This window comes from Anopheles arabiensis, chromosome 3 (genome assembly GCF_016920715.1).
Source record: "Anopheles arabiensis isolate DONGOLA chromosome 3, AaraD3, whole genome shotgun sequence".
NCBI classification, from domain to species: Eukaryota; Metazoa; Arthropoda; class Insecta; order Diptera; family Culicidae; genus Anopheles; species Anopheles arabiensis.
In genome coordinates, this window is record NC_053518.1 from 94027598 (window position 1) to 94053640 (window position 26043).

A 26043-nucleotide genomic window follows, 5' to 3' on the forward strand; every position below is an offset into this window, starting at 1 on the left:
CAACCCTTGCGGCTTTGCGTTTTTGGGATGCGATATCAGCCCTGCTTGTGGTTCGTAGTTCGCTTATTCGCCATAAAAACCCTAATTTGGTAGCTTTTAGCATATGGCACAGCAAGGGGGAGAGATGTTGTAATGCAAAGGGTGTTGTAGCGCTGCCTCGGTGGCCACCGGCGATGAAATGATTCAGGGCACAACACTGGCGCGGCTGTCGGTAGCTGATCTGCCTCAACGCAGTGTAAGTCACGTTCGTTCAGTTTGGCATTCGAGCAGCATCCAATGAGCGGTGTGGTATCGAACATCGTTTGTATCTAGTTAATCCTTTCCGGCTCATAAATCAACTCCGGTGTGTATGTGCTGCGTATGCTCCGTTGCTGGAGGTGGGTTTGGGATCTACGCGGGAGTCATTTTTCTCACAAAACCGACGAAAAAAGAGGAACTGTACTGATGTAACCTTTGCGGGACTTAGTAACTGAAGCTTCCCGAGCACACATGTGACATAAACGTGAGGCTCGCTATCAAGGCACAGCATTTGATGTATCTTTATGGATTAGCTCGGCGTGTAGCCTTGAATTCGATTGCATTATTTTGCCATCAATCGAACACGAAATACTGTTCCTACACTTGTATGTGCTTGTGAATTTGTTTTCTTCTACATGTACATTCGTTAGGTTTCATGCTGGAAGTCGAAATAAACCTGAGCAGTCTTGTTGCTGTGCTTCCTCAACAATCCCTGGTTGCCGTTCGCGTTGTTATGCTGGCTCTCTATGTTTTATGTTTTGTGCTTTCTCTTTATCGCTCCTTTCGCATTCTCTGTTCGTTGAGAGAGCGTTTTACTCTCGAGCAACTGCTCGACTGCTCGAACGATTCATTGGTGGCCGCTCTGCATCTATTTATGTTTTGACGAAAGATGAAGAAAGAAAGAACACTGTTGTGCCTACGGCGAGAACGAGAGAAAACATAAATGAACTTTTTCCCCTCTGCAGGAATTGCATAGTGAGATGAGATGATAGAGCAGCATCTCACTCGGGTGAGAAGAGCTACGTTCGGGTTGCATTCGCAATGTGCGGATGAATTTGAGTGACCAAATCGAGCAGAAACGAACAACTCGACATGATGCTCATTGCCATTTATTTTTTGCTTCGAGGAATTGTTTACCAGCGCTAACGAAAACATTTTGCACTCAATTGGTCGAACAACCTTTTCCCGTGGAACCAAGGGTCGAGGAAGGTTGAAAATACCTATATGAAGCGTAAATGTTCATTAGAAAATGGAAAATAAGTCTTATTCTACTTATACCAAACTTTAAATCTTATATTGAAATACATAAAATAGTTTTTAAATTGGCATTTCATGTTTTTTTCATCCACTTCTTCAATTCCACATCATCTCAGGTTTGCAGTTCGATCTGATGTAGCTCTTTCATTTCATATTTGCACCTCATATGGTAAGCTACCAAACATGCAAGTAGTCTGGTAAAATTATGATACAAACTGTGTATGATTCGTTCTGTTTCGACCAGTGCCTCTCACATTCATTTGAATTCTTCAAACAAACCCGAACGCACTTCGATCGCAATCCGTTCTCACTGGATGAGATGCTGTTCCTTCTCCGCCACACATTGCAAACTGCTCTACATCGAAACGCGAAGAGAGCACGCGAACACGCACACCGCCGTGGGAGCGAAAGCGAGAGAGCGAACGAGTCGAAAACAGAGATAGAGAGACAGCATAACAACTCGAACGGTGAAGTGGCGATGCTTGGGCCACACCGAAACGCATCTCAAGTTTATTTCGAGTTCGAACGCGAAGCCTAACGGACGTGCATTGCAAGCCGCGCACTGTTAGGGCACAACACTGTAGAGTAACCGGGAACAGAGCAATTGCAACCATACGGGACAAAGTGTGGAAAAAGCGCACAGGACTTGTAAGTGTGTGTGCGTTGTGTCGTGTAGAGAAATTAGGCAACTATCGTGTTTCGTTGAACGGGAAAAGTTTAAAAAACGTGACGTTAAATTCCGTGCAAAGTGCGTACGCGCAAGAAAGAGGGTTTGAAAACAGCGCAGAGTGTGCAGTGAAGAGAGCAGAGTGAAGAGAAGCATAACGAAGCAAAATCATAAAGTGTAGCTCAGGCCGCTCTTCTCCCGCGGTGAAGTGAAGTGAAGCGGATTGGAAAACGAGTTTTTCCACCCTTCTAAGCATCGTGAAAAAATAGGCAAAAAAAAAAAGAAAACCAGTGCACCCGGTTTAGTGCTCTCCGTGCTGGTGCTGGTGATGCACATGTGAATATATATCTGTGTATGTCCACTAGAGCAGCCTCGAATGGACTTGGGGCACAGCAGCAAGGGAAAAAAAAGGACGTGATTTAAAGCGAGAGCGAGCGATTCGTGGACTTGGGCCAACTAAAGTCCAACCAACCATTTCCAACAACCATCGTTTCGTCGTGTTTTGGGGGTGAATGTTGATGAGAGGCACCAACAACCAAACAAAAAATCCGCCCAACATCGCTCTGGCAGTGTGAATTCAGTGTGTTCTGTGAGCCTAAAGCAATCAGCGCAGTAGAAGAGTGTGAAAAATCGTGCTGAGGTGGTGAAAGTGTTGCGGAAAACGAGCAAATCAATACCGCAGGAAGTTCTAATCCGCGTCTTCCGGTGTGGGTGTGTGTGTTTGTGCGTACATGTGTATCGTGCTCATGTGTTCATAGCGCAATGAAAATGTTCCGATCCTGATATCAGTGAAAAACCGCCAGAATATTTATCTCCCAACCTGTGCGTGCGTGTGTGTGTGTGTGGGGAAAATTGCGATGAGTTGGTGAGGGGCGAAAGCAAGATTGCTGGCAGGTGCTGGAATGTGCGCTCACTGCCACGGTGGTGATGGTCGTCAACACGCCCAGCCGTTGTGCCGTTGCGTTCCGTATTGGTTCCGTTTGTGTTATCGGGTGAAGCCTGCGGCCGTGCCAGGTCCGTGAGGCGTGTGTGCTATCCCTAGCACGGGATAATTGTGGTAAAGCGAAAGATAACCACGAGTGTGTGTGCGTGTGAGTGTGTGGTTTTGAAGAAAGAGCGTTTGAGAGGAGAAGAAATACACAGATCAACAAAGATGCAGCAACGAAGCAGTAGAGCCGGCGTGTCCGTCTCAACGATGGAGCTGCTGCTCCGGCTAGCGGTGCTGGTGTGCACCGTCACGCTGGCCGCCAGCTCCCAGTGCACGTGGGAGTACGAAAAGTCCAGCGTCGTCTGCCGGCTACGGACACTGGAGCGTACCGGGCTGGACCTGCAAGGGGCCGAGGGCACGTCCCGGCTGGACATTGCGTGCAGCGAGCTGATCCTGTTCGAGAGCCAGCTGCCGCGGAACAGCTTTAGCCGGCTGGCCGCGCTCGGCGAGCTGCGGCTCGAGTCGTGCAAGCTGCTGCAGCTGCCCGAGGGTGCCTTCGAGGGGCTGCTCGCCCTGAAGAAGCTGAGCGTCAACACGCGCAACTACGAGTGGGGCCCGGGCAAGGTGCTGGAGCTGCAGGCCGGCTCCATGCGCGGCCTGAAGGAGCTGCAATCGCTCGACCTCAGCGACAACAATATCCGCGCCCTGCCCGATGGCTTTCTGTGCCCGCTGACCGGGCTGAAGGTGCTGAATCTCACCAACAACCGCTTCCGGTCGGCGGAAGCGCTCGGGCTGGCCGAGAAGAGCTGCCCGGGCGGGTCGGAGCTGCAGGCGCTCAACCTCGCCTACAACGAGCTGCGGTCCGTGCCGACCGGCTGGGGCGTCTCGAAGCTGCGCCGCCTGCAGCACCTCAACCTCGAGTTCAACAACATCTCCGAGGTGCACGGCGACGCGCTGGCCGGGCTCGGGTCGCTCCGCACGCTCAACCTGAGCTACAACCATCTGGAGACGCTGCCGGGCGGTCTGTTCGCCGGGTCGCGCGATCTGCGCGAGATCCACCTGCAGGGCAACCAGATCTACGAGCTGCCCCGCGGGCTGTTCCACCGGCTCGAGCAGCTGCTCGTGCTGGACCTGTCGCGCAACCAGCTGTCGTCGCACCACGTCGACAACGGCACGTTCTCGGGCCTGATCCGGCTGGTCGTGCTCAACCTGGCCCACAACGCGCTGACCCGCATCGACGCCCGCACCTTTGCCGAGCTGTACTTCCTGCAGATACTGGATCTGCGCAACAACTCGATCGGCTACATCGAGGACAACGCGTTCCTGCCGGTGTACAATCTGCACACGCTCAACCTGGCGGAGAACCGGCTGCACACGCTCGACGACCGGCTGTTCAACGGGCTGTTCGTGCTGTCGAAGCTAACGCTCAACAACAACCTCATCAGCATCGTCGAGCCGAACGTGTTCCGCAACTGTTCCGACCTGAAGGAGCTCGACCTCAGCTCGAACCAGCTGACCGAGGTGCCGTACGCGATCCGCGACCTGTCGATGCTGCGGGCGCTCGATCTCGGCGAGAACCAAATAGCACGCATCGAGAATGGCACGTTCGCGAACCTGAACCAGCTGACCGGGCTGCGGCTGATCGACAACCAGATTGAGAACGTCACGGTCGGCATGTTTGCCGATCTGCCCCGGCTCTCGGTGCTCAATCTGGCGAAAAACCGGGTGCAGAACATTGAGCGCGGCTCGTTCGACCGCAACCTGGACATCGAGGCGATCCGGCTGGACGGCAACTTCCTGACCGACATTAACGGCATCTTTGCGACGCTCGCCTCGCTGCTGTGGCTCAACCTGGCCGAGAACCATCTGGTGTGGTTCGACTACGCGTTCATCCCGAGCAACCTGAAGTGGCTGGACATTCACGGCAATTACATCGAGTCGCTCGGCAACTACTACAAGCTGCAGGAGGAGATCAAGGTGAAGACGCTCGATGCGAGCCACAACCGGCTGACGGACCTGGGCCCCATGAACGTCCCGAACAGCGTCGAGCTGCTGTTCGTCAACGACAACCACATTGGCACGATTCACGCAAACACTTTCATCGACAAGGTGAACCTGGCGCGGGTCGACCTGTACGCGAACGCGCTGAAGAAGCTGCAGCTGCACCAGCTGCGTGTTGCTCCGGCTCCTCCGACGACCGAACGGCCGCTGCCCGAGTTCTACCTCGGCGGCAATCCCTTCGAGTGCGACTGTTCGATGGAGTGGATGCAGCGCGTGAACAATCTCACCACGCGGCAGCACCCCAAGATTATGGATCTGCCGAACGTGGAGTGCATTATGCCGCACGCGCGGGGATCCCCCATCCGCCCGATCGTGTCGCTCCAGCCGAAAGACTTCCTGTGCCGGTACGAGACGCACTGTTTCGCGCTGTGCCACTGCTGTGACTTTGACGCTTGCGACTGCGAGATGACGTGCCCGTCGAACTGCACCTGCTACCACGATCAAACCTGGGGCACGAACGTGGTCGACTGCGGCAATCAGGGTGCGGCGGCGGCTGCGGCCGGTGGCCTGCGCCCGGTGCCGATGGACGCGACCGAGGTGTACCTGGACGGGAACGACATCCCGGAGCTGCAGCATCATGTGTTTATTGGGCGCAAGAATCTGAAGGTGCTGTACGCGAACGCAAGCCGCATTGCGACGATTCAGAACCGAACGTTCGCCGGGTTGACGGCACTGCAGGCGCTCCATCTGGAGGACAATGCGCTGCAGCGCATCCACGGGTATGAGTTTGAAAATCTGGCCCTGCTGCGGGAGCTCTACCTGCAGAACAACGGCCTCCAGAGCATCGCGAATGGGTCGTTTGCACCGCTGTACTCCCTGCGGGTGCTCCGGCTCGACGGCAACCGGCTGGTGACGATGCCTTTGTTCCAACTGCAGGCTGCTCAGGGCAATCTTCAGGCCCTTCAGTCCCTGTCGCTCGGTCGCAATCCGTGGAGCTGCCGGTGTCGGTTCCTTCCCGAGCTGACCGCCTTCGTCGCAGACAACGCAGTCATCGTGCAGGACCCGCAGGACGTGTACTGTGCCGACGATGGCGTGCACCGCGAGCTGGACTTTAACGTGAGTGCCGCGTGCAGCGACTTTTACGCCGGCCGCTCGGTCCTCCCGGGCGACGGACTGCCCGAGACGTACATCATGCTGATGGCGCTGGCGGTCGTGCTGGTCTGCCTGCTGCTGCTCGCCGTGCTGATGTTCGTGTTCCGCGAGCCGCTGCGCTTCTGGCTGTTCTCGCGCTACGGCGTGCGCGTGTTTGGGCCGCGCTGCGAGGACTCGGAAAAGCTGTACGACGCCATCCTGCTGTACTCGGCCAAGGACGCCGAGCTGGTGGCGCGCAGCATCGCAGGCGAGCTGGAGAATGGTCGGCCACCGTTGCGGCTCTGTCTGCAGCACCGGGATCTGCCCGAGGACGCGTCGCACCTGCAGCTGCTGGAGGCGTCGCGTGCCTCCCGGCGGATAGTGGTGCTGCTGTCGCGCAACTTCCTGCAGACGGAGTGGAGCCGGTGCGAGCTGCGCCGGGCCGTGCACGATGCGCTGCGCGGCCGTCCCCACAAGCTGGTCGTGGTGGAGGAGGGTGGCGGCGTGCTGCTGGAGGCGGAGAACGACGTCGAGCTGGTGCCCTACCTGAAGACGACGACGGTGACGCGGGTGCGGCGCGGCGACCGCCACTTCTGGGAGAAGCTGCGGTACGCGCTGCCCGTGGAGGCGCCCTACCGCGGCAACAACTACACCATCGACCATCACGAGCGCGTGAAGCAGACGGGGGGCGGCGGGGGCGGAGGTGCGGGGGGCCAGGGAGCGGCCGGGGTGATGTTCCGGCAGCCGCCGCCGCCCGCCTACTGTCCCGAGATCGACGAGGCGAACTACTCGTCGGCGACGACGGCCACCCCGTCGCCGCGGCCGTCGCGCCGCGGCATGGTGGAGGTGCCGACCCAGCGGCCGCCCAGCGAGCACATCTACTCGAGCATCGACTCCGACTACAGTACGCTCGAGTGCGAGAACATGGTGATGGCACCGGCCGGCGTCCATCGGCCGTCGTGGCGAGCGGCGGGCGGCGCTGGCGGCCCCGGTGGCCATCCGGGCGTCCAGAACGGTGGCACGATGCATCCGCACGGTGCGGGTGCCGGCGGCCACCACGTGCAGGCGTATCTGGTGTGAAGCGGAGCGTCGGTTAGTCAGTTAGGTAAGGGAAGGGAGTTTAGGAGGGGCGTAGGTGCGTGAACGCGGAACTGATCAAACGCAAGTGCTAAAGTCTGTACGTGTATCTGTGTGCGTGTATTATAGAATCGGCGTCAAAGGAGGTGCAAGTGCGTCGCGCAAAGAAAAACAGTTTGTAAAAAGGAAATCCGCTACCCCTCCCGCACACACTCTTAATCAAATCTTAAGTTTAGCTCCCCTGTACATTGTACGCGCTTAGATTCGCGTTTTTTTGTGTATATTTGTTTTTCTTTCTCCTCTAGTTCGTCGCTTAACGCGCCTACCCAATTAAGCCTGTATGTATGTGTTCGTTATTGCAAAAAACAAAAGCGGCAGTTAAAGTGTAATTTAATTTAATTTGCTCGAGAATCCGGAAGGTGCGACGCGTGTGCGAAGTGACGACGAACCCCGGTCACTCTCGGTTTTGCACAACCCGTTCGCTGCCGTCGCTCGCTCTCACAACAGTCATCTCTTAAAGTATTACTAGTAGGGAAAGGATAAATAAAGTACGGAGAAAATACTGGCCGGCCGGCTGGGGTCGATGGTGAACTGAAAAAGATAAATCGAACAGCCACAACAGCGCGAGTGGCCGGCTAGGCGCAGCAGGTTAGCGAGCGAGAGGTCCCTCTCTGGCTGACGTTTTGTGAGAGTAGGGAGAGAGGGAAATTGGTGAAAAAGGAGGAAAAACTATTTGTGATATCGTATTTAATAAGTTTTAAATGTAATCATCGGTAGCGCAGCGTGGCAGTGGAAGTGGAAGAGTGGTTTTGAGGGAAACACGCCCTTGAAGTAAATAGAACTACGTACACCAAACCCCAAAACTAGGAAGGCATATTGAAAATTACAAAAATGGATAACCAGAAGAACCATGAGAGGCGCACAGGTCTTAGTTCAGTTTAGTTTTTCTCTCTCTCAGCTAGATTAACGGTAAATTATGTGGAAAATGTGTGTTGCGAAGGCTCAAAAACTAAACACCGACAAAGTGACAAAACTCACCCGGTCGTTGAAATAAAGCGAAAGAAGGATAAAACTTTTAAAAACAAAACAAAAACCAATACCCAAGTTTGTTTATTTCGATTTTATTGGCATTAGAGTGAAAGAAGGTAAATAGATGGGGGGGGGGAAGGTTGGTGGTCCGGTGGGCTTTTGGGCCTGCCCTGGGCCCGGAGCCACACGTATACACAATTGCATTTTAATTATAGCTTCGTTTTTTTTTCACTTTTCGTTCGTCCCCGGTCCGGTGTCGGTTTGTCCTGCAGAGTTCCGAACTTTTTTTCCCCCCCCATTTCGCTTTGCCACTTGCTGCCTGCTCCGGAAGAAGCCAATACCTTTACAGGGGCAGGTTTTTGCCACCCATTCGTCATTGTAGCTTCAGAAGAAAAGGAAAACAGAAAAAAAGGATAAAATGCCATTTGCTAGAAGGCCATAATTAACACTAAATGGCATACACGCTCGTCCTCGTCCTGCCCACGGATGCTCCGGCCGTCCTGGTCCGTGGAATCAGTGTCATGTGCGTTTCGGGCCGGCTGTGTGTCAGCCTTCGGGACGGGCGTCAGCAGGCAGAGGGCTCGCTTCCTTAATTAGTTTGCCATCTTCTTTCCCGCCTGTGTCCCTGGTTTTGTTTCCCCGTGTGCGCTTCATTTCTGTTTGCATTGCTTAGGTGCGTGAGTGACACAGAGAATCGGTCAACAGGACACCCCCCCTGTAGTGTACGGTAAGAACGGCCAAGCCCTCATGGAGGTTAGCAAAGCGTGTAATTATTATTTAAATTATTTATTCACAACCTATTTAACGAAGGACGAAGATTTTCTCAGCGTTTAGGAGGCGCGCGAAGGAACGCCGACTAGCACAGGCCAACCCGGAATGTATAGGCAAAAAAAAAAACAGCCACGAAAGCCGTTCAAGCGATACCGAAATAGTGAGTCACATAATTGCTGCTTTGATACTGGAAGATACAAAAAATAACGCTACAAAAGGACTGATCGATACGAGAGAAAGAGAGAGGTTGGAGTAAGAATAGTAACGCGATTGTAAAAAGAAAACCACTGCTGTACATAAATGGTAGCTTAGTGAACTGTTAAACGCGATCGAAAATTATAAAGAAAAAAACACGCACAACCATAGTGGAATCGGGAAAGCAACAAAAAAAAACCCAAAACCCTTGTGTGAGTTCCGGCGAAGCGGTTCGATTTCCCTATCAGACTGAACTTAGCGTGTAGGCGCGAAAAGGCGAGCCAGAAGGTGGAGGAGAGAACCAGAAAGTGTGATGAAATTATCAGACCTAAACGCATACTACAACCGCGATATAGCTAGTGGACAGCAAGGAAATAATTGGCAATAATTTAGAGAAAAAGAGAGAAACATGACATGGTAAATCGATAAAAGTATGATGAAAATAGAAAACATTATAAAAAGATACACAAAGATGTAAATAGTGGTTCAATGAGCCAGCAGCTGCATAAAAGGTACACAGAACAAAGAGAGCAAATGATTTAGCAGAGCGAAACTAGATGCAGAAGAATGAAACCAGAAGAAGTAAATCGAATACACTCGCACAAAACCGGATGTTACTAAAGTGAAATAGAACAGACGCTTTCATTACACAAACTCAAATCCCCCCCACTGTAGCGGGGAGATAGTTAAAAAGTGGCCAAACAAAAACAACAAAAAAACCCGTTCAATTCTGTTCCGTTCACCGTTGGGCAACTACTTTGCACTAGATTGTTTTGGGTTGGTTCATTCTTTCCGTTTCAAGGTGGGTTCGTTTTGCAGCTCTGTCTGCGCGAAGGTTTGCGCAATGAGTGTCAAATCGATGCGGCAAAATCAGAGTAGAGAGATGTGGGTGAAGCGAAAAAAGCAACCAGTAACGAAAAACATTGTTACAAACAGACTATATGTTTTGCCTTCAGCAAAGCAAACATGTTGCAAAATATGACGGACGAGTAGAGCAAACAAATGAAACAGATCGAAATAAAAAAAACCACAACTACTAGAGTAAGCGAGACGAAAAAGAACAAAAGTCAAGCGTATATGTAAAATGCCACTAAGCCCGTTGCCTGCTCGAAAGGAAGGAAAGGGAACGAAATAAATACAACAAAAATCGCGTATATTAATATATTTTAGGAGCTATGGAAAATTCACCACAACAAAAAACCCGAGAGTAAAATAGCAACTTTGCGGTACAAGCGGTATATGTATAAGCAGAAAGGGACAACAAAGATATACCTATATACACGCAAAAAGCCACTCGTATTATATACATATGAGGCGCGTTTGGGGAGGGTGGTCGGCTAGTGCTGCGAGTAACGAGTATGGTTCACAATAAACCAACAAAACAAAGAAAGAGCGAAAAAAGTGGGAAAACAAACACAAAAAAACACGTGAATAAAACAAAAAACTAATTAATCAAACATAACAACAACGGCTCCGATGCACTCGATTTTGTTATTTTGTTTTTGTTTGTGTATGTGTGTGTAGTAAGTTGGCCACAATTGAAGCCCAGTGCCCATCGAATCGGTCGCTTCCGGTCAGGAGGGTTTTTGGGGTTCTGGAGAGGGGGTTAAGCAGGTCAGGCCAGTGTTTCGTCACCACGAACAAGAGTGTCCAAGTTCCCCTCGGTGGCCCAGTCCATCGTCACCTCATTTCCAGGCGTTAGGCGTCACATTTGTTTGTTTGTCCGCTGCGTTCGATTTCCGCTTTGTCTTCGCATTTGGTGTTGTGTCTAGGTCGTCGCGGTTTTTGTCAACGTTTGCCGGGACGGGGCACGAACCAGTTTGGTGAAAGTTTCCGCCAACGGTGGGTAAGTGTGAATATTTTAAAACTGTATCACTTTTTACGATGTCCCGTCAATAGACGTGGAGTGTCGCAGGGCAAGGTTGGAACCGAGCGTTGACCGGGTAATTTGGGTCACCGTGTAGCTTTTATTGGTGGCCACGGCCGGTTGAGGTGGGTACGGGGCATGGGAAATTTGGAGCTTAATTTGGCGCCGAGGCCCTGGATCCGGTCGCACGGAAACCGACATTTAGCTTTGGCGGCAATTGCAATTGACAGGCGATATAGGTGGGTCACTTTCGCAAATATGGCTTCACGGAAAGAAATCGATCCGCAGCCTCATAAACGACATGACAACGACCGACCCCGCCGGCTCGATGATGGTAAGCGGAAATGTAAACAAACGCGCCCGAATGTTTGCCCAAGTATTAACGCAGCAGGCGAGAGTGCGGGCTCAGAACAAGCTCGGTAGAGATTCTGCGAGAGTGATGATTTGGCGCTTTTTGACACCGCGCTGTGCAGCAATGGGTAAAGTAGATTTTATGCAATAAACATATTCTGTTGACACAACATTAAAGCCTTCTCTCTACTGTTGCAGGATTCGGGAATGGGTTTCAACCCCTGAGGGAATCCCAAACCAGGCAGGAAGCCATTGCGCACCCCCCCATCATGGTGAGTTTGTTGCTGTGGAAAAATGCGATTGCCAAATTGTAAATTCTACCGTTTTTGTTAAAGCCGCTTAAGCCTTTCGAATCGCTCGACGGAAAGGTTTCGCACACACGACGCAGGCGAGGAGCGAACGCACCGGACCGACAACAGCCCCTGAAGCGGGAATGATGGCAACTCGTCGTCGTTGCTGCCGTCGCCGCCACATCGCCAACAACGGTGTAAGTAAATATTGACTTTTAATTAAAACCTAATCTGAAGACCTCTGTTTGTGTGCGAGCCCGAGCGTGTTGCGAATCGGACGTAGACAGGACTATGTGTAGGGAGAGGGAGTTGGGACCGTTTTTTTCCCGTCACCGGGAGTCACCGAGTTGCTGGCGTGCGATGCGCTTCCCGTTTGTTGTTCATTGTGTTCCGAAACGGTTGGAGCTTCTTCAACGCGGCCGATGGAATGTTGCCTGTGCCGTGCTTTACTCGAATTGTTGCCACCGGATGTGGCGATCTCGGAATCATCAACACCATCCGTTCTGTGGGTTCTGGCGGGGTGGCAAACGGGACAGGGACGTCTGACGGGGGATGACGAATTCGGTTATGGTCCGTAGTTTTCCAGCAGTTTGACGCGTTGGATGTTGTTAGATGGGCGTTTTTTTTTCCTTTCTCTCTCTCACTGTCCCAGGGTAGGTACCGTACCGTATAGCTGCCACGGTTGGGCAAGTTTGTACCACCACACAAAGTCGTCTCGTGGGATGGACGCAATGGGACAAACACAACACGAGAGGAGGAAAAAAAACAGCGTACAGAACCCAGAACCTATATGTGTGTTGCGGGGTTTAATCCATGCACCGTTCCGAGCCGCTGGCCAAACGGTCACCACACTCGGATCGCTCGATGCGGTGGTACAGGTCCACCTTCAGCCGAACCGGACCCGGACCGGGCGCCTTTGCCGAGTAATAGGCTTTTTATTTGATTTGCACTGCGCCAACAGTCGGGCCGGGACAGCGTGCAGCTGTGGTGGCAAGCTTGCTGAAGCATACGAGATTGAGAGCAGATTGAGCGGCGATATGTGGAGCGGCACGGCACCGATCAAGGGCAGACATTAAGCTTGGGCTTGGTCGCTGAAGCTGCACGAACTCGGATGTCCCCCCCGTCCCGCCGTCCCCCTGGGTCGTTTGAATTTATCGACCGAAGCCCTCGGGAATGGTGTGCAGCCTGCTCTGGTAATGAACTGTGCTGTTACCTACCCGTTGCGCTGGGTCTTTGCATAGGAATCCAACCACAATCGCAAAAGGCTGGCCCAGAGATACGGAGTAGAAACGTTTGCTCCCAAAAAACCACAGAACAAGTGCACCCACCAACCAACCAAAGTGCACCTTGGGTGTTTTTACGGTGGCTGTAATCAAAGTTGGACAAAAAGTGTTGAAAAAGCTTAACTCTACCCCTCTGCTCGTGCTCGGTCTCGTGCACGTTGCAGCAAGTTAAAGGGCTTTCAGCGCCTGCACCGGTGACCTACTCGCCGATGATGGCGCTGAAAAGCTGAACGAGTCGAGGAGAACGCATGCAGAAGGAAACGACCGACGCGGGATGATATTTCTACCATTTGCTCTCTCACACACACGGACACAGAGCTTTTGATTGTGAAAGTTTGTCACAATCATTCCAAACACGGGCTGGCGGCCACGGTACGCTGGCCCAGCGCCCTTCCTGCACTGTACCGTAGCAGCATGAAATCAGAAGCCGCCACAGCAACGGCAACTTTTGCAACGTCTGCAATTATCCGCAAGCACGCCGGGCTGACTCCGGGCCGTTCTCCAGTGGAGCAGGTCCGTTTGGCAAAGGTAAAGTTTTGCTTCGCTGTGTAAAGCGTGAGATTATCTTCCTACCTCTGTTAAAGTTGGGCGCTTGGCTTACCAGTAACTGTCAATCAGTGGGCTAATTACAGACGACGCACTGTGTGGAAGCGAAATCGGGACAAATTGTACCGAGTACCACGCCCTGTGCTGTGATTCGGCGGACGTGATAAGGCGGAGATACAGCTTTAAAGAATCATGGTGATTAGAGCAGGCCGCATATCCAAACGATGTACCTATGCTCGCGAGACTAGAATGCACATGCTCTCTTTAACGGCTGTTCCGGAGTTCATTGACGCGCCGGTCACGGGGTGACATACGCTGAATCTGACGGAATCGTCCATCCGAACGATAAGAGGTACGGTTTTGATTGCTCTTGACATCCGTCAGACGGCCGAAAACCCGACCGGTGGCTTATCTTTCGTCGGGCCAAACACTGGTTGCGGGTCTCGGGTCAATTAAACTCGTACGCTTCGATGAGTCTCCGGCAAGCCGTTGCATTTTTGACCGCCTAGATTGGAGTGTGCGTGTGTGTGAAGAACATCTGTGGTACATGTGGTGATCGGTTAGCAAACAGGCAGCGATTGTGAAGTAGCCACCGAGAACGCGCCGTCGCTGATAAGGAGGAGAGAACCATTGCCACCGGATTGTCCGTATTCAAATATGTCAAATGTCGCGTTCGTGTCGGACGGGGAACGATACGGGATGATGGGCATCATTACACTTTTAACGACCTTTCATGTTCTTCCGTCTCCCTTCCCTTTCAGTACCCCACCACATGCCGCATTGATAACTGTCTCTCTCAGTGCGTGTGTGCGGAGGTAAAACATGGCCTCCAAGTGGCCTTCCCGCAATAAAGCCCGCATTTTATTGCAATCGATTTTACCGCGCACGGAAGCCGCTGTGCCCGTTTTGCGGCAAAATCGATATTTTTCGGCGTGTTTCGGCTGTTTGCGGCCGGTCCCACCGTCAGGCGTAAATTGATGAGCCACGGAGACGTGTTGACGGGGGAGAAAAAAGACCTGGCAGCTTATCAAATCAACCTTGAGGGGATGATATTCCGATGGCGTGCTTTTTGTTTGCGTTGCCTTTCGGATCATTTCACTTTTTCGCATCGACCTTTCTGGCCCCAAGGAACAAGGAAAGGTGCGGCACGCGGCCGGCTTTCGGATCGATCCAGTAAAAGGGATTGAAGGCTGATGGATAGCGAAATAGACGACCGATGAGGTAAGCAATATTAACGGGGGCCGCAAGAAGAGCGCGCAGGAAGCAGTCGCACAATCCGGCACACCCGGCACGCCCGGCAGAAAAGCGGTCAACCTGAACGGGGGAGGGGCGGAGGGCTGGCGGGGGCGCTTGTGCTGACATTGACGTTATCGTGTCGCGTTGGAGGGATGGTATGAAAAATGAAGGCAAGAAATGGTCGCATTAGTCGCATCTCGAGACACCGGACTCTCTTCGGGCCATCGGGACCAGCCCGAAGACCCTAGGCTTGTGCTTGTGTGTGTGTGTATGTGTTTGGTGGTCTGTCAAGATAAGTACAGCCCGAGACGGTGGCTATTAGGGCTTTCACGTCATGGCATAGGGCAGTGGCAAGACGGGACGGCAGCATGCCCATAGGTACGCAGCGCACCCGACGTGATGGAATACCTCTCGAAGAAACCAAGGGAGAGGAAGAGAAGGGAAAGAAGGGAAAATTATAGGTGTAAAGGAGACAAACGAATGCGTAATGCGAGCACGAAACGGAAGGACCGGAGGAACCGGGGCAACCACCGTGTGGCCATTTCATTCGTGTGTGTACGTGTGTGTGTGTGTCGCGTCGAAGGAATTGAGTTTTTATTTTAATTTCTTCCTTCTTTCCTCAGCATTTGTGTACATTTTTTTCTCCCTCTCTTTCTCTGTATGTTCCCTTCCGTCTCCATGGTCGCGGCTCATTTCAGGTTTCTGTACCCATTGCTTCCAGGCCAGGCTTCTGCTCCCGGCAGCACCCACAGACCCTCGCTCTAGTTCAGGTTTCACCGAGCAATGGTATCAGGTTTTTGCTGTCTTTCTTATTTTAATTTTTATTACATAAAGGTAATAGTGGTAATAAAATATAAACTAGTTTCTCGTTTTTTTTCCCTTTGCTTTCAGTTCAGCCTTTTTCTCTCTCTCTCTCTTCTTTCAGTATGCATGCGTGTGTGCGTGATGCAGTTGTCGTTCGAGTTGAGCTGGCACGGTGGAACTTCCACCGGCACGATGCGCGCATCATAAGCGACCGCGCATACGCCCGGTAGCATGATGTGGAGGACAACGCTTCGGTGGCTCTGCTCCACCTGGAGGGCGTCACACGCACACTCGCATAGCGCCAACCGATGTACCGATGCTGGCGAATTATCATATCGGAGGCGATGGCATGGGGGTCATCTGTTACAACGCGCCAGCAAGATGACGGGGGAAGGTTAATTCGCCTTTCACCAGCGCGTCATACACGCACTCTTTTCGATCTCGATTGTGTGACCGCGAAAGAATTGGACATGGATGTGTGTGTGTGTGTTCTTAGGCACGGGAATGATGGATTGTGTGGCTGGTCTGGCCAGAAGTCGGAGGAGCCACGACACACGCACCAGCCACGACCACGAACGAACGGCGACCCGGTTTCGGCGGAAAGTGTTGCGGTCGATTAGTCTGTGGTTTTGTGAAGCTGTTTGCATGAGGGTTTAGGTGTTGTTTGTTGTGTCTTTCTCCCCGTTGGACAGCGGAAGTCAAGAACCTACCCGTCCCCGGGCAGGAGGTTGACCTTTGCAATGGGAAGGATTCCGATGACTCCGTTGTTTGTGTAATTGCGGAGTGAAGTTCATCCTTAAAGTAAATATTCATTCCAACTAGAACACTAATGACACCGTTCACCGTTTTGTTATCAGGCTGTGTGTTGTGACTTGGACGCTAGCTAGACGACACACAGTGTTGCTCCAGAGCGGTGTAATGTTTCGCAAACAATCGTATCCGCTTCCAAGAAAGCTAGTAGTGTACTGTTGATAGTGCATCGTTCCTATCGTTCGTGCTGCATATCGGACGGTGGTTTGCGGACGCTCAAAGGCTTTCGGTGCGACAATACGGACCAAAACATGTGTACGAAACTCGATGAAACGTGCCGATCGTGAGTAATGTGGCGTGTTTTTGTGTTGTCCGAACGACTGAAGACTAATGGAACAATACCTGGAGAAAGATGAAGCATTGCCGCCGATGCAGCAAAGAGGTGAGTGACGCATAGTGTACCTTGTTTCCTTACCTTGGCTTTTAGGTACGATTATTCTAAACGTATTTTAATGTGAAAGTATTCATCCCAAAACTGGCACTGGTTGACATGAAAGATTGCCAGCAGACGTGTGGCTCATTTCTGATTTCGGATGGCATCGTCCGGTTTGAGCCCGCACGTCAGGCCAGCTTCATTTACGGTAGGTCCGGACAGGACCGGAGACTGCCAAATACGTGGGACGTCGTAATTTTTGTCGTCGTCCAGCATTTTAGTAGCAGGCCTCGCTGGACACGACGAGTGCTGCGAAGAGCAACAAAACGGCTGGACCGAAAGACGAGACGACCAAAATCAAACCCGTCCGTAGTCTGCTGTCCTTTCCTGCTGCTGCTTCTGCTCCTTCTGCCACAAACCATTAAGTTTGGAAACGTGTTAATTAAAAGAAAAAGTAATTATTATTTTCCCCCTGCTTTTGTCTACCCCGTTTGCCAGGGCGCGGGTTTCGGGTTCAATCGGTTGGTGTGTTCCGCGGTTCACAGGCCGCCATTCGCCCTCGCTCGGATGCTGGATGGAGTAATATGCCTTTTAATACATTCGCAGCGCTGTGTGTGTGTGTGTATGATTTTTTATCGCCGCGTGTCTGCGTGTGTATTACTGCTCCTTCATCTTCTACCGAAAAAAAACACACATACACTCCTTCCTTAATGGAATCGGGAGGGAAATGAGTAGGAGGAGAACCTGAAACCTCGACGGGCGAAAGACGACGTCGATAAGAGCAAAAGGATAGAGGCCTCGACGCTGGGAGATAAATGAGCAGGTTTCGTCGAGGGTTTTTTTTTCTTCTTCTCTTTGTTTTGGGCCCGCGGACGCCCGAATGTGACGATTGTCTGTCGCGGCCTTTCTTTCGGGACGGACAGGTTTGTTTTTTAGAGAGGGTTGAAGAGACGCTCCTTCACTTTAAGACCAAGCTGTTTGAGGGAGAAATACAGCCTCTTGAAGTTGGGAACGAGCAAGGGCCATAGGTTAGGAAGTATTGCTTAGGATGTGCTCAAATGAATAATGAAAATGGAACAGTGTGTCCCTATTCAACTTTAAAAAAGGGAAACGGATAAGCTGGGGTTATCTTGGTTCGATGATGAAAATGTCGATTTTTCTTTCACTTTCCTCTTAAATGGAAAGAGGGAAGAATGTCAACCTTAGGGAGCTATTTTGGGAGTTTAATCATTTGTTTGCTTTCGAGACTGGAGTAACTAAGTTGTAGAGACATAAAAAAGATAGTGTTTTCGATGTAAATTGTTTTCATTTCTGAGGGCGGTTGAATTCCAACAAAATGTTGGAATATTTTTAAATGAAAGAATGGTGCCTTGACGCCCGCCATCCAACTCTAGAACCACTGAAGAGTAAACCCCCCAAAGTACCCATAAATGTTAATGCTACCGGTGTTTGCTCCAACAACTGAGAGGAAAGGATTGGAGCACGACACCTGGGGAGAGGACACGCCGAGGTGTAACGAAAAATGAGACAATTTTCTTCGCCCACACGCCCCCGCACGCCCAGAAAAATCAACACAAACCCCGAAAAACGGTTCGTTCACCGCAGTGGACCGGAAGCCGCACCACCTACGTAATGGGTGTAATGGGCCAAAAGTCGAACAGCACCAACACCACGCGGCTTTGGCTACGCGGGCTTCGGCCGTGGCAATGGCGACCATCGGCAGTGTGCAGTCGTAGGTCGTAGGTTCTAATTGTTATTACCTTCCACTTGTATGTGTGTGTGTGTGTGTGCTACAGCGTGTTCTTATGTTTGCAGTTGATTTCGGTGCGTTTTTTACCTTCACTTCACACTGTCACCCACCCAGAAGAAGCAAAGCCTTCCTTCCGGTTTGGGGTGAAGTTTTTTTGGTTTGTTGCCGTTCTCCACAGTACTCCCATGAGAATGAGCCTGGGTGTTTTGCTTGTTTTGCTTCTCCTGCGCGGACAAGGAGAGCAACTTTGGGTAATTGAATGTATCAAAGTTTTATGCCGCCGAGCAAATGGAACAACACGAAAATAGGATCAGATTACTCGATTCGGGAGAGAGAGAAAAAAAAAACATAGTATCAACACGGACGTTCGTGGTAAGATTGTTGAAATGGCTCATAAAAAGGGTATATTTAGAAGTTTCGGTACTTCCTTTATCGCTTAAAATTCATTACACTCGCTGTGTCCCGCGTACGGTCGGCAAGTACCCCGGGACACACCAGACACGCTTGCAGTTTTCAATTATTACCCTTGTTTCACACGGTGTGCCCGATTAAAAGCAATAACGTTTCGGAAGCGTTGGTGCATAAAAACCTGGTCGAATAATCGCTGGTTTTAATAATTTAAATCGGCGAAGGTAACGTCTTTTTTGTTGAATTAATTTGACGACTATGCTGGCACGGCTAAGACTTTATCATAAAGGAAAAAATTGCGCTACAAACATTAAATCAAACGAATGAAGATGTCGTAGCTCGCTCGCGCGATAGAGATTTGCCTGCGATAACGGTGGGTATGCGTTTCGAACGCTGTCCCAAAACTGCTCTGCCCTCCCCATCAGATAATTCTAATTTAGTGCTGCGTTAATAAAATAATTAGCTCGATCACCATCGGAGGACGTGCTGGAGTAATAAAACGAAAAATATCAGCATCTCGTCTGACTTCGTTGGTGCGTCGAATCTGAGATTATCTAAGAAACTACCGAGGAACTCGGGGTCTCTTTACGCCATTCGGAAATGTCAAATTTCAGGCCAATTTTTCATCCCGGACCAGATGTCATCGGGCGTTTTTGAAGGGGGGGGGGGGAAGGGAGTGGGAGCAATAAAAAGAAACGAGGAAGCCAGTTCCAACACTGGAGAAGACACTTTTTCCTCAATGTTGGCTGTATCGTAACTTTGGGAAGCTCAGATCGCACCGTAGGATAATCGGTCAACGTTAACGGGGTAGATAAGAGGCAGTGGAGGCACAGGCACCCTCTAGAGAACACGGCGTACGGGGAATGAAGGAGACGAGCGTGTTCTCCAAAACAAAATTAGTGGATGAATTCCAGAGATCTTTCCCTCCGGTTCTCCGCTCTCCGTTCGAAGCAGAAGCGCTCGTTGCACTTGTGGTCGTAGCGGTGGCTGAAGACACACGGCAGAAGGGAAACATCTTATCGCGTAGCACGTCATATTTATCATCGGTACCACTTCACTATCGTCCGGACGGAGCCACATCATGCAGACGGTGCGCATACGCACCGTGGTTGTGTCTGGCCTGCGTCAAGGTGAAGATCATAAGCTCCAATAGAGTAGTGTGACCACGCGCAGCGGCATGCGGCAGCGAAGCAGAAGAAGCTCCCTAGCGCGGGAATCATAACATTTGCATTTTATGACATGGCGTGTGTTTGCTTCGCTCTGCCAGCCTTCCCGTGGTTGCTGCTTCTAATGCTATCGATGCTGCGGTTTTTTTTTCTTTCGGGTGCGTGTGTTTTACCTTCCCCTCCCGGGATCCCATCTCGCCGGACGGATAGGCTCGGTGCAGACGAAGATATCAGTTTTTTTGGTTCCTTGTGGGACTATAAAACAGAGAAGTCAGTACCAAAAAAAAAAAAGCGAAACATTCTTACTCCTCCGAGACGCTGGTGTCGTTTTCGGTGGCAGATGGAACAACAAGGGGAGTTGTTGTAACCGACGAGAGAGGATGACGGTTCCGAGCGCTCCGGTGAAGCCACGGTTCCAGTTGAGCATGAAGTTAAAGTTGGTAAGTTACAAAAAAACAAGCGGAAGGTTAACGTTCTTTTCGGCTAGGAGCGTTTCTTCCTTATTTGAATCCCGTGCTCGAAGCCTAATGCTCATATTTCGCGTATCCTATGTCCAGAATGTTCAGCAAAACTGCCAAAAGTGAGGAGGGTCCGTGACCGTACCGTTTCAGATTTGCTCCTGAATGGCCGAGCTCCCGGACGAAGGGTGTACAGAAATCACAAGGGAGAAGGCCATCATGGAGAGGGATACTTTGTGAGCTTGGGGAAGCGGCTAGGAATTCGTTTATTTTAATTAATCTGTCTGAGTTTCATATTTTTAATGGCATTTAAAAAAAAGCGGCGTTTCGTTACACGCTTTACTAAACGAGACGACAATGAAAAGAATAAAAAAAAAATATTATTTTGATAATTTTTTTCAAGAAAACGAGATTTTTTTGATAATTATTTAAATGCATTCTGTTACTATATCCAAAACGAATCTAACGATGCATGGTTGTTTCCATCCAAATAATCTCACACGATTGTCTATTGACATTGTACTTGCATTTTGTAGCTTAAATTTCATTCCCTCTGCTTGCAAGAACACCCAGCGCTACATCACAAATTTAGTTGCTCGTTTGCCGACAGTCCATTTTTTGAGAACCAATTTAAACAGGGGTTAGAAAATGGGAAATAGGCGGCACCGAAGTCAACCCCATCTCTCCAGGGCTGTGCAAAACAGCGAAAAGCACTTCCCGCCACAGCAACTGTGGGCAGGGAATGGGTGACCCGGTGCCATTGCCATCATTAAAGGTAACGTTGAGTTAGGACAAGGGTCAACCCTGTCGTCGATCGATTTTCATTTGTTTTCAATTTCTTGTCCACTCAGGAGCTAGTTTCGTCGTATTTCCGAGAGTCGAGAGAGAAAGAGTGAGACAATCAACTGTGCAAGGAAGTGCTGAGTGGACAAGAAGCCTTTTCACATTAGAGACTCGCTGTCCGATTCTATTCCCCTGAAGGAGAAAACTAGCCTGAAAATGCTTTTATTCTTTAGTCAGCACTTTACGCCCGTGCAGCGGCAGCACAATGTAGGACGACTTCATATGATCTTCTCAGCAAGGAACGTGCAAGGGTACAGAATTTAGCGGACAGTGCTGAAAACGGGACACGGGCAAAAGGGAACGCGAAATCGGCCCCTTTTCATTGACCGGACAACATCGTCGACGACGACGACGCCAACTGACGGATGGACGAACGGACGCTGTCGCCTTTAAAGTCATCCCGGGCAATATATCAAAAACTTGAAAAGGACCCGGACCGGAGCCCTTTTTGTCGTCCTCCCACTCTGCGCAGTCTTGCGCTCGGTGTCGGGGAAGTGGTCACCAGCATGGCCGTGGTCTTGTCGTCGGAGGAGTGGAAGACTTGATGGATTTCGGTTCCGAAAAAAAAAACAAAAAGGAAACCAGCGGACCTGTCCGCACTCCAGCAATCGCTCGATGCGATGTTCAGGGTCACCGTTAAAGTGTGTGCGTGCGTGTGTGTGTGTTTTTGTCTTGTCCACTACACCACGACCCATCCTGGCTTCTCCTGCCCGTCGGAGTCGCTCTGTCCCAAAAAAGGGAATATACAAAGCGAAATGAATAATTGTTTCCTCGGAACTTTGGCCCTTTGCACTCGAGTACGCGACGCGTTCCAGTGTCATCTCGGTGTTTTGTGGAACGGCACAATAACAATGTGACTCGCTTCGTCGTCGTCGTCGTCGTTTGTCCGGGGTCGCTCCGGACGAGACACATCACATATTTATGCTGGGAATGGGACAGGTTTTCTTTTATACTTCTCTGGTCAGCTGAGGGCTGGGAATGTGGCTGTGGACGCGCCGGCAGAGCAGAGAAGACGTGAACGTGATCAAAATAAGAGCACGACGACCGCAACCGATGACAGCGACTCCGACTCCAGTCCATGGGAGCGGTCGGAGAGAAGAAGGTCCATCAAGTTTCTGGGGGAAACCAACCTAAAACTTCCAACGGATCGGACCGTTGGTCCAGCACGGCCAAAGCCCTAGACGAAGGGGAATTTTATTAAAGGATAATATTTGTCCACCATTACACGCTTGAGCTGTGTGAGTGTGGCCACAAGTGGGACAAACGCTTTCGGTCAAGACTCGCTGGACTTCCGAGGAGTGGACGTTTTTGAGAATCTAGGAAACAAAAGCTTCCACTCCCAACAGTTTTGTTGTACGATCTCCTAGGCACGTGTGCTTTTTCTTACACTGCTCCAGGAAATGTGATTTGCTGGAAAATGGATTTCCCGCAACTGCACCACCACCAACCAGTTGGTTGTGGGATCTGGGGTTGTTTGTGTTCTTTCCCTCCCAAGAATCGGGGCTGTTTTCATGGTTTTAATCACGTTATGTGCTGTCTAGACGGACACGTATTAGATTAGGTGGTGCATTGTTTTAGAATCATATTTATGCCCCAATACTGTGCTGAATGGAGCAGGCTTTATGGAGTCGGCAGACAATGTCTTTCCGAGAATACACTCCGAGCCGTAAAAGATGGTTGCAGATAAGCCTGTATATTGGAAGGCACTTTCAGTTTCACGAAGGGAAATTTGGATATTATTAATTCCTTTCTTGTTCCAGCAGCTTGACAGATAGCTAAAAACAACCACCGCAACCGATCCTTCCTCGTTCTATGGATCGATAATGTTTAGGAACTGCTCCCGTCCTTCCCGTAAAAACATTATTAAATTCGGTTAACTTTAATCCTTATCTCAACCGACGAAAAGTGGTTCCGTGGTGGGAGAAGTAAAGTCAAAAGTTAGCCGTTATCACATTGCAGGCAACGTTTTTCCGCGCTTCGCTGACTGAGGGTGAATGACAACCGGCGCTCGGTTGCCGCACAGCTTAAAGCCCAATTTACCGTCGCTGTGACATGGTGGAAATGATTTCATTATAAAATTTCCACCTCATTTTCTGCCGCTTTTGGGGACTTTTCGGTCGTTTTTTTGCTGAAACTCGTTCTATGTTTTATTGATTTACGACGTTTTAAATACCGCGGAAAATAGATTAAACTGCTCCCCCAGGAACGTAAACTTCCGGGCGTGTATCCCGCGGGGATGTGGACAGGTTTTTCTTAAAATTTCCGCCATACACACCTTGGTGTGCTGGTAGAAAGAAAAACCTTCCTTTTCGGGGAAAATTTAGCCGAGCTTTGGGCGTGATATTTTTCAACCGTTGTGCTGTGTCCGGTTGAGCGGAAAACCATTGAATTGAATTCCCTTGAAGGCGCCGGGAAAACGGTTGGAGCAAAAATGCGGAAAATTGCAGGCATGCTTTTATTCCACCTTGACCAGCGCAGGCTCACAGTGCGAAATGTAAAGAAATCAGAAACACTCATCGCACTGAGCCTTTTTTCTTGGAGGTTGGTTTTTTCTCCCCGATTGGGTGGAAAGCTTCAACATTGCCAAGGATTCTGGAGGCAAAAAAAACACACACACACCAACAACAAAGTACCAGGGCCGGAAATATCGCAACACAATGGGAACAATCAAATAACAATCAGAAATCTTCTCCAAACCGCCCAGTGCTCCTGTGCCGGGCGCTTGTCGTTCTTCTGCCGGGTTTGTGTTCATTATGGACGCAAAGGGAATCCTTCCTCGAAGGTCCTCGAAGGATGTAAGTAGGACACGGTGAATGCGAAGGTGCGAATCGAGTGCGGAAAGGCTGAAGAAGAGAAAGCTCCAGGGCTGCCGGAGGAAAAATGCCGGTCCACACATGAACACGGGCGGGAATCTCGGGGCCCAGTGTGTAGAGCCACGAGCGTACACGAGAACCACAAACACGGGAGAACTTTAAACAAGTGCCATCGGAAAATCGCCCCCTAACGACCCATAAACTTGTGTGCGCTGGAATGTAGTATTAAGGTGGTGATGTAAACAGAGAGCAACAAGAAGAAAAAAGCAAACTGTTTGTTGAGCGGGGCGACAGGGAAAAATGGCCGGAGAGGTTGGGAAAGTTTTCCCATCATCGTCATTATCGTCCTGCACCGCACAGGACGTTCTCCGTTGCCGGCCCTCCTCACCAAACGGGGCAATTGTTTGAAAGAGTTGGCAGCAATTGCTCGCAAGAAATATTACTCCGTATGAGCTTGTGACAACGGTGGAGCTGCCGCTGGGAGATGAAGATCTTGGCAGTGCACAGGAGTGGCAAAAAGTAAGGAGTGAGCACAATTTTACTGGCAACACTTGCCTCCATACACACAATGGGGCCCATCGTAGTAGTAGTAGTAGTGTTGCTTGACTTTTACTTCCTCGAGTGCGCCCGTTAGAGCGTCTTAAAGAGCGCTCAGGAGACTCTTAAAGACTGGCAGCAAACTAGCCCCAGCTCCCCGTGGTTGTTTGCCATCCTGGAGGCCCATTTTCTTTCCCGCTTGCGTAACGTTGCGCTCATTTGAATTTTAAACCCCACCCGGCACAAACACCTGCAACCGTTTACGACGGTCGGCGGTCGTATACACGCGACCCGGGTCCGCTTTTTCTGCCGCCCGGGACACGGTGACCGATGAAACGATACCGTAGAACAACAACAAAAAAACCGTTTTCACTGGAGGCAAACCCTCGCCCTGACCTTGGTCATTTGATGGGTTTCCCCCTTGCAGGGCCGGTGCGGTGCGTACCTTAATTATTTTGGAGCTGGAAATTGGTAGGCTGGTATGGCCTCCGGGGAAAGGGAAATGAGATGAAAATTCAAATGTGATGTATTTAAGGGCAAGCGAAACCCGCCCGAGCTGGACAGAGAGCTGTGGTATTTGGAGGGAAAAGCAGAAAGAGGAAAAATCGAAACACTGCGAAGGGCATCCTTATCGTGGCGATTAAAGAGCGATTGCCATCGTATTTGCCCTCGGTGGCATTGAAGGTCCATGAACTGTTGTAAGTGTACATAGAAAAAGGAACACGAAAAGAAGCTGTAAAGTAACGTTACCAAATTTTAGATGATGTTTTTGACCGCTTGGAGGCGTTAATTCCACTGACATCCTTCCAGATTCTTGTCTCGACAAAACTTTAATGGCCGAGATTTAGGGTTTAACTCTCAAAAAAAAAAAAGGAATCTTTGGTAAGGCTTATGTTCTTGGAAAAAAGATCTTCAAACTCATAACAGAGTTGATGTTTTTTTTTGTATTACAATCTTACACATTTCTTGCTTTCTTCCATCAAAAAGGGGGTTTGATTTCGCCTCCGTCAAAGACGACTGTGTAAACTTTTGCAATAACGTCAATGTGAAGAAGGTTATGAGATGTAATTTTTGTTATTTTTGTCCGTAAACTTGTCTTGTTTTAACATAATTTTTATCCTTTTACCTACTTTAGCAGTTTGGCTTTCAGCAAAAGTATCACATGACACGTGTCAAAGGTGTAAGGTTATTAGTAAAGTTTGGTATTTTTCTTCCATTTTCTACCAAGTGGTGGTGGATCAAAAAAAGTCCCTATAAAGACAGATAGGCAGAAAGGAGCTAGTACAACACAAGCTAAGGTAGGAATATTTTTCTACTTTCTTAAATTGTGCATCGAAGCGAAAACCAATGCAAAAGGGTACGAACGAATCTTTGCGTTTCCGGCAAACCTTTTTAAATCTACGTTTACGTGCAAACGGGAGTACTTTTTGATAA

At 50.2% G+C, this 26043-nt stretch overlaps 1 protein-coding gene and 1 long non-coding RNA gene across 5 annotated transcripts in view; both read left to right on the forward strand.

Annotated features, from left to right (window-relative positions):
- Positions 1-1783: 1783 nt before the first annotated feature.
- LOC120901465 (toll-like receptor 7) lies at positions 1784-9793 on the forward strand. The gene has a single exon (XM_040309435.1). It carries the CDS (start codon positions 3096-3098, stop codon positions 7080-7082), a length of 3987 nt encoding a protein of 1328 aa, XP_040165369.1. The 5' UTR covers positions 1784-3095; the 3' UTR covers positions 7083-9793.
- A 1443-nt stretch (positions 9794-11236) lies between these two features.
- The window catches only part of LOC120904251, a 43413-nt gene continuing 28606 nt past the window's right edge, over positions 11237-26043 (forward strand). For 2 of the 4 annotated variants that reach the window (XR_005739724.1, XR_005739727.1), the window contains exons 1-5: positions 11237-11420; positions 11491-11564; positions 11628-11779; positions 15346-15481; positions 15573-16643. This is a non-coding gene — a long non-coding RNA (uncharacterized LOC120904251). Of the gene's footprint in view, positions 11421-11490; positions 11565-11627; positions 11780-15345; positions 15482-15538; positions 16644-26043 lie in introns of all 4 variants that reach the window. The other 2 variants (XR_005739725.1, XR_005739726.1) reach the window with 2 other exon arrangements.

What these genes read in the sequence shown, in the direction of transcription:
- LOC120901465 (XM_040309435.1), top strand. Translation starts at nt 3,096, where the DNA reads ATGCAGCAACGAAGCAGTAGAGCCGGCGTGTCCGTCTCAACGATGGAG.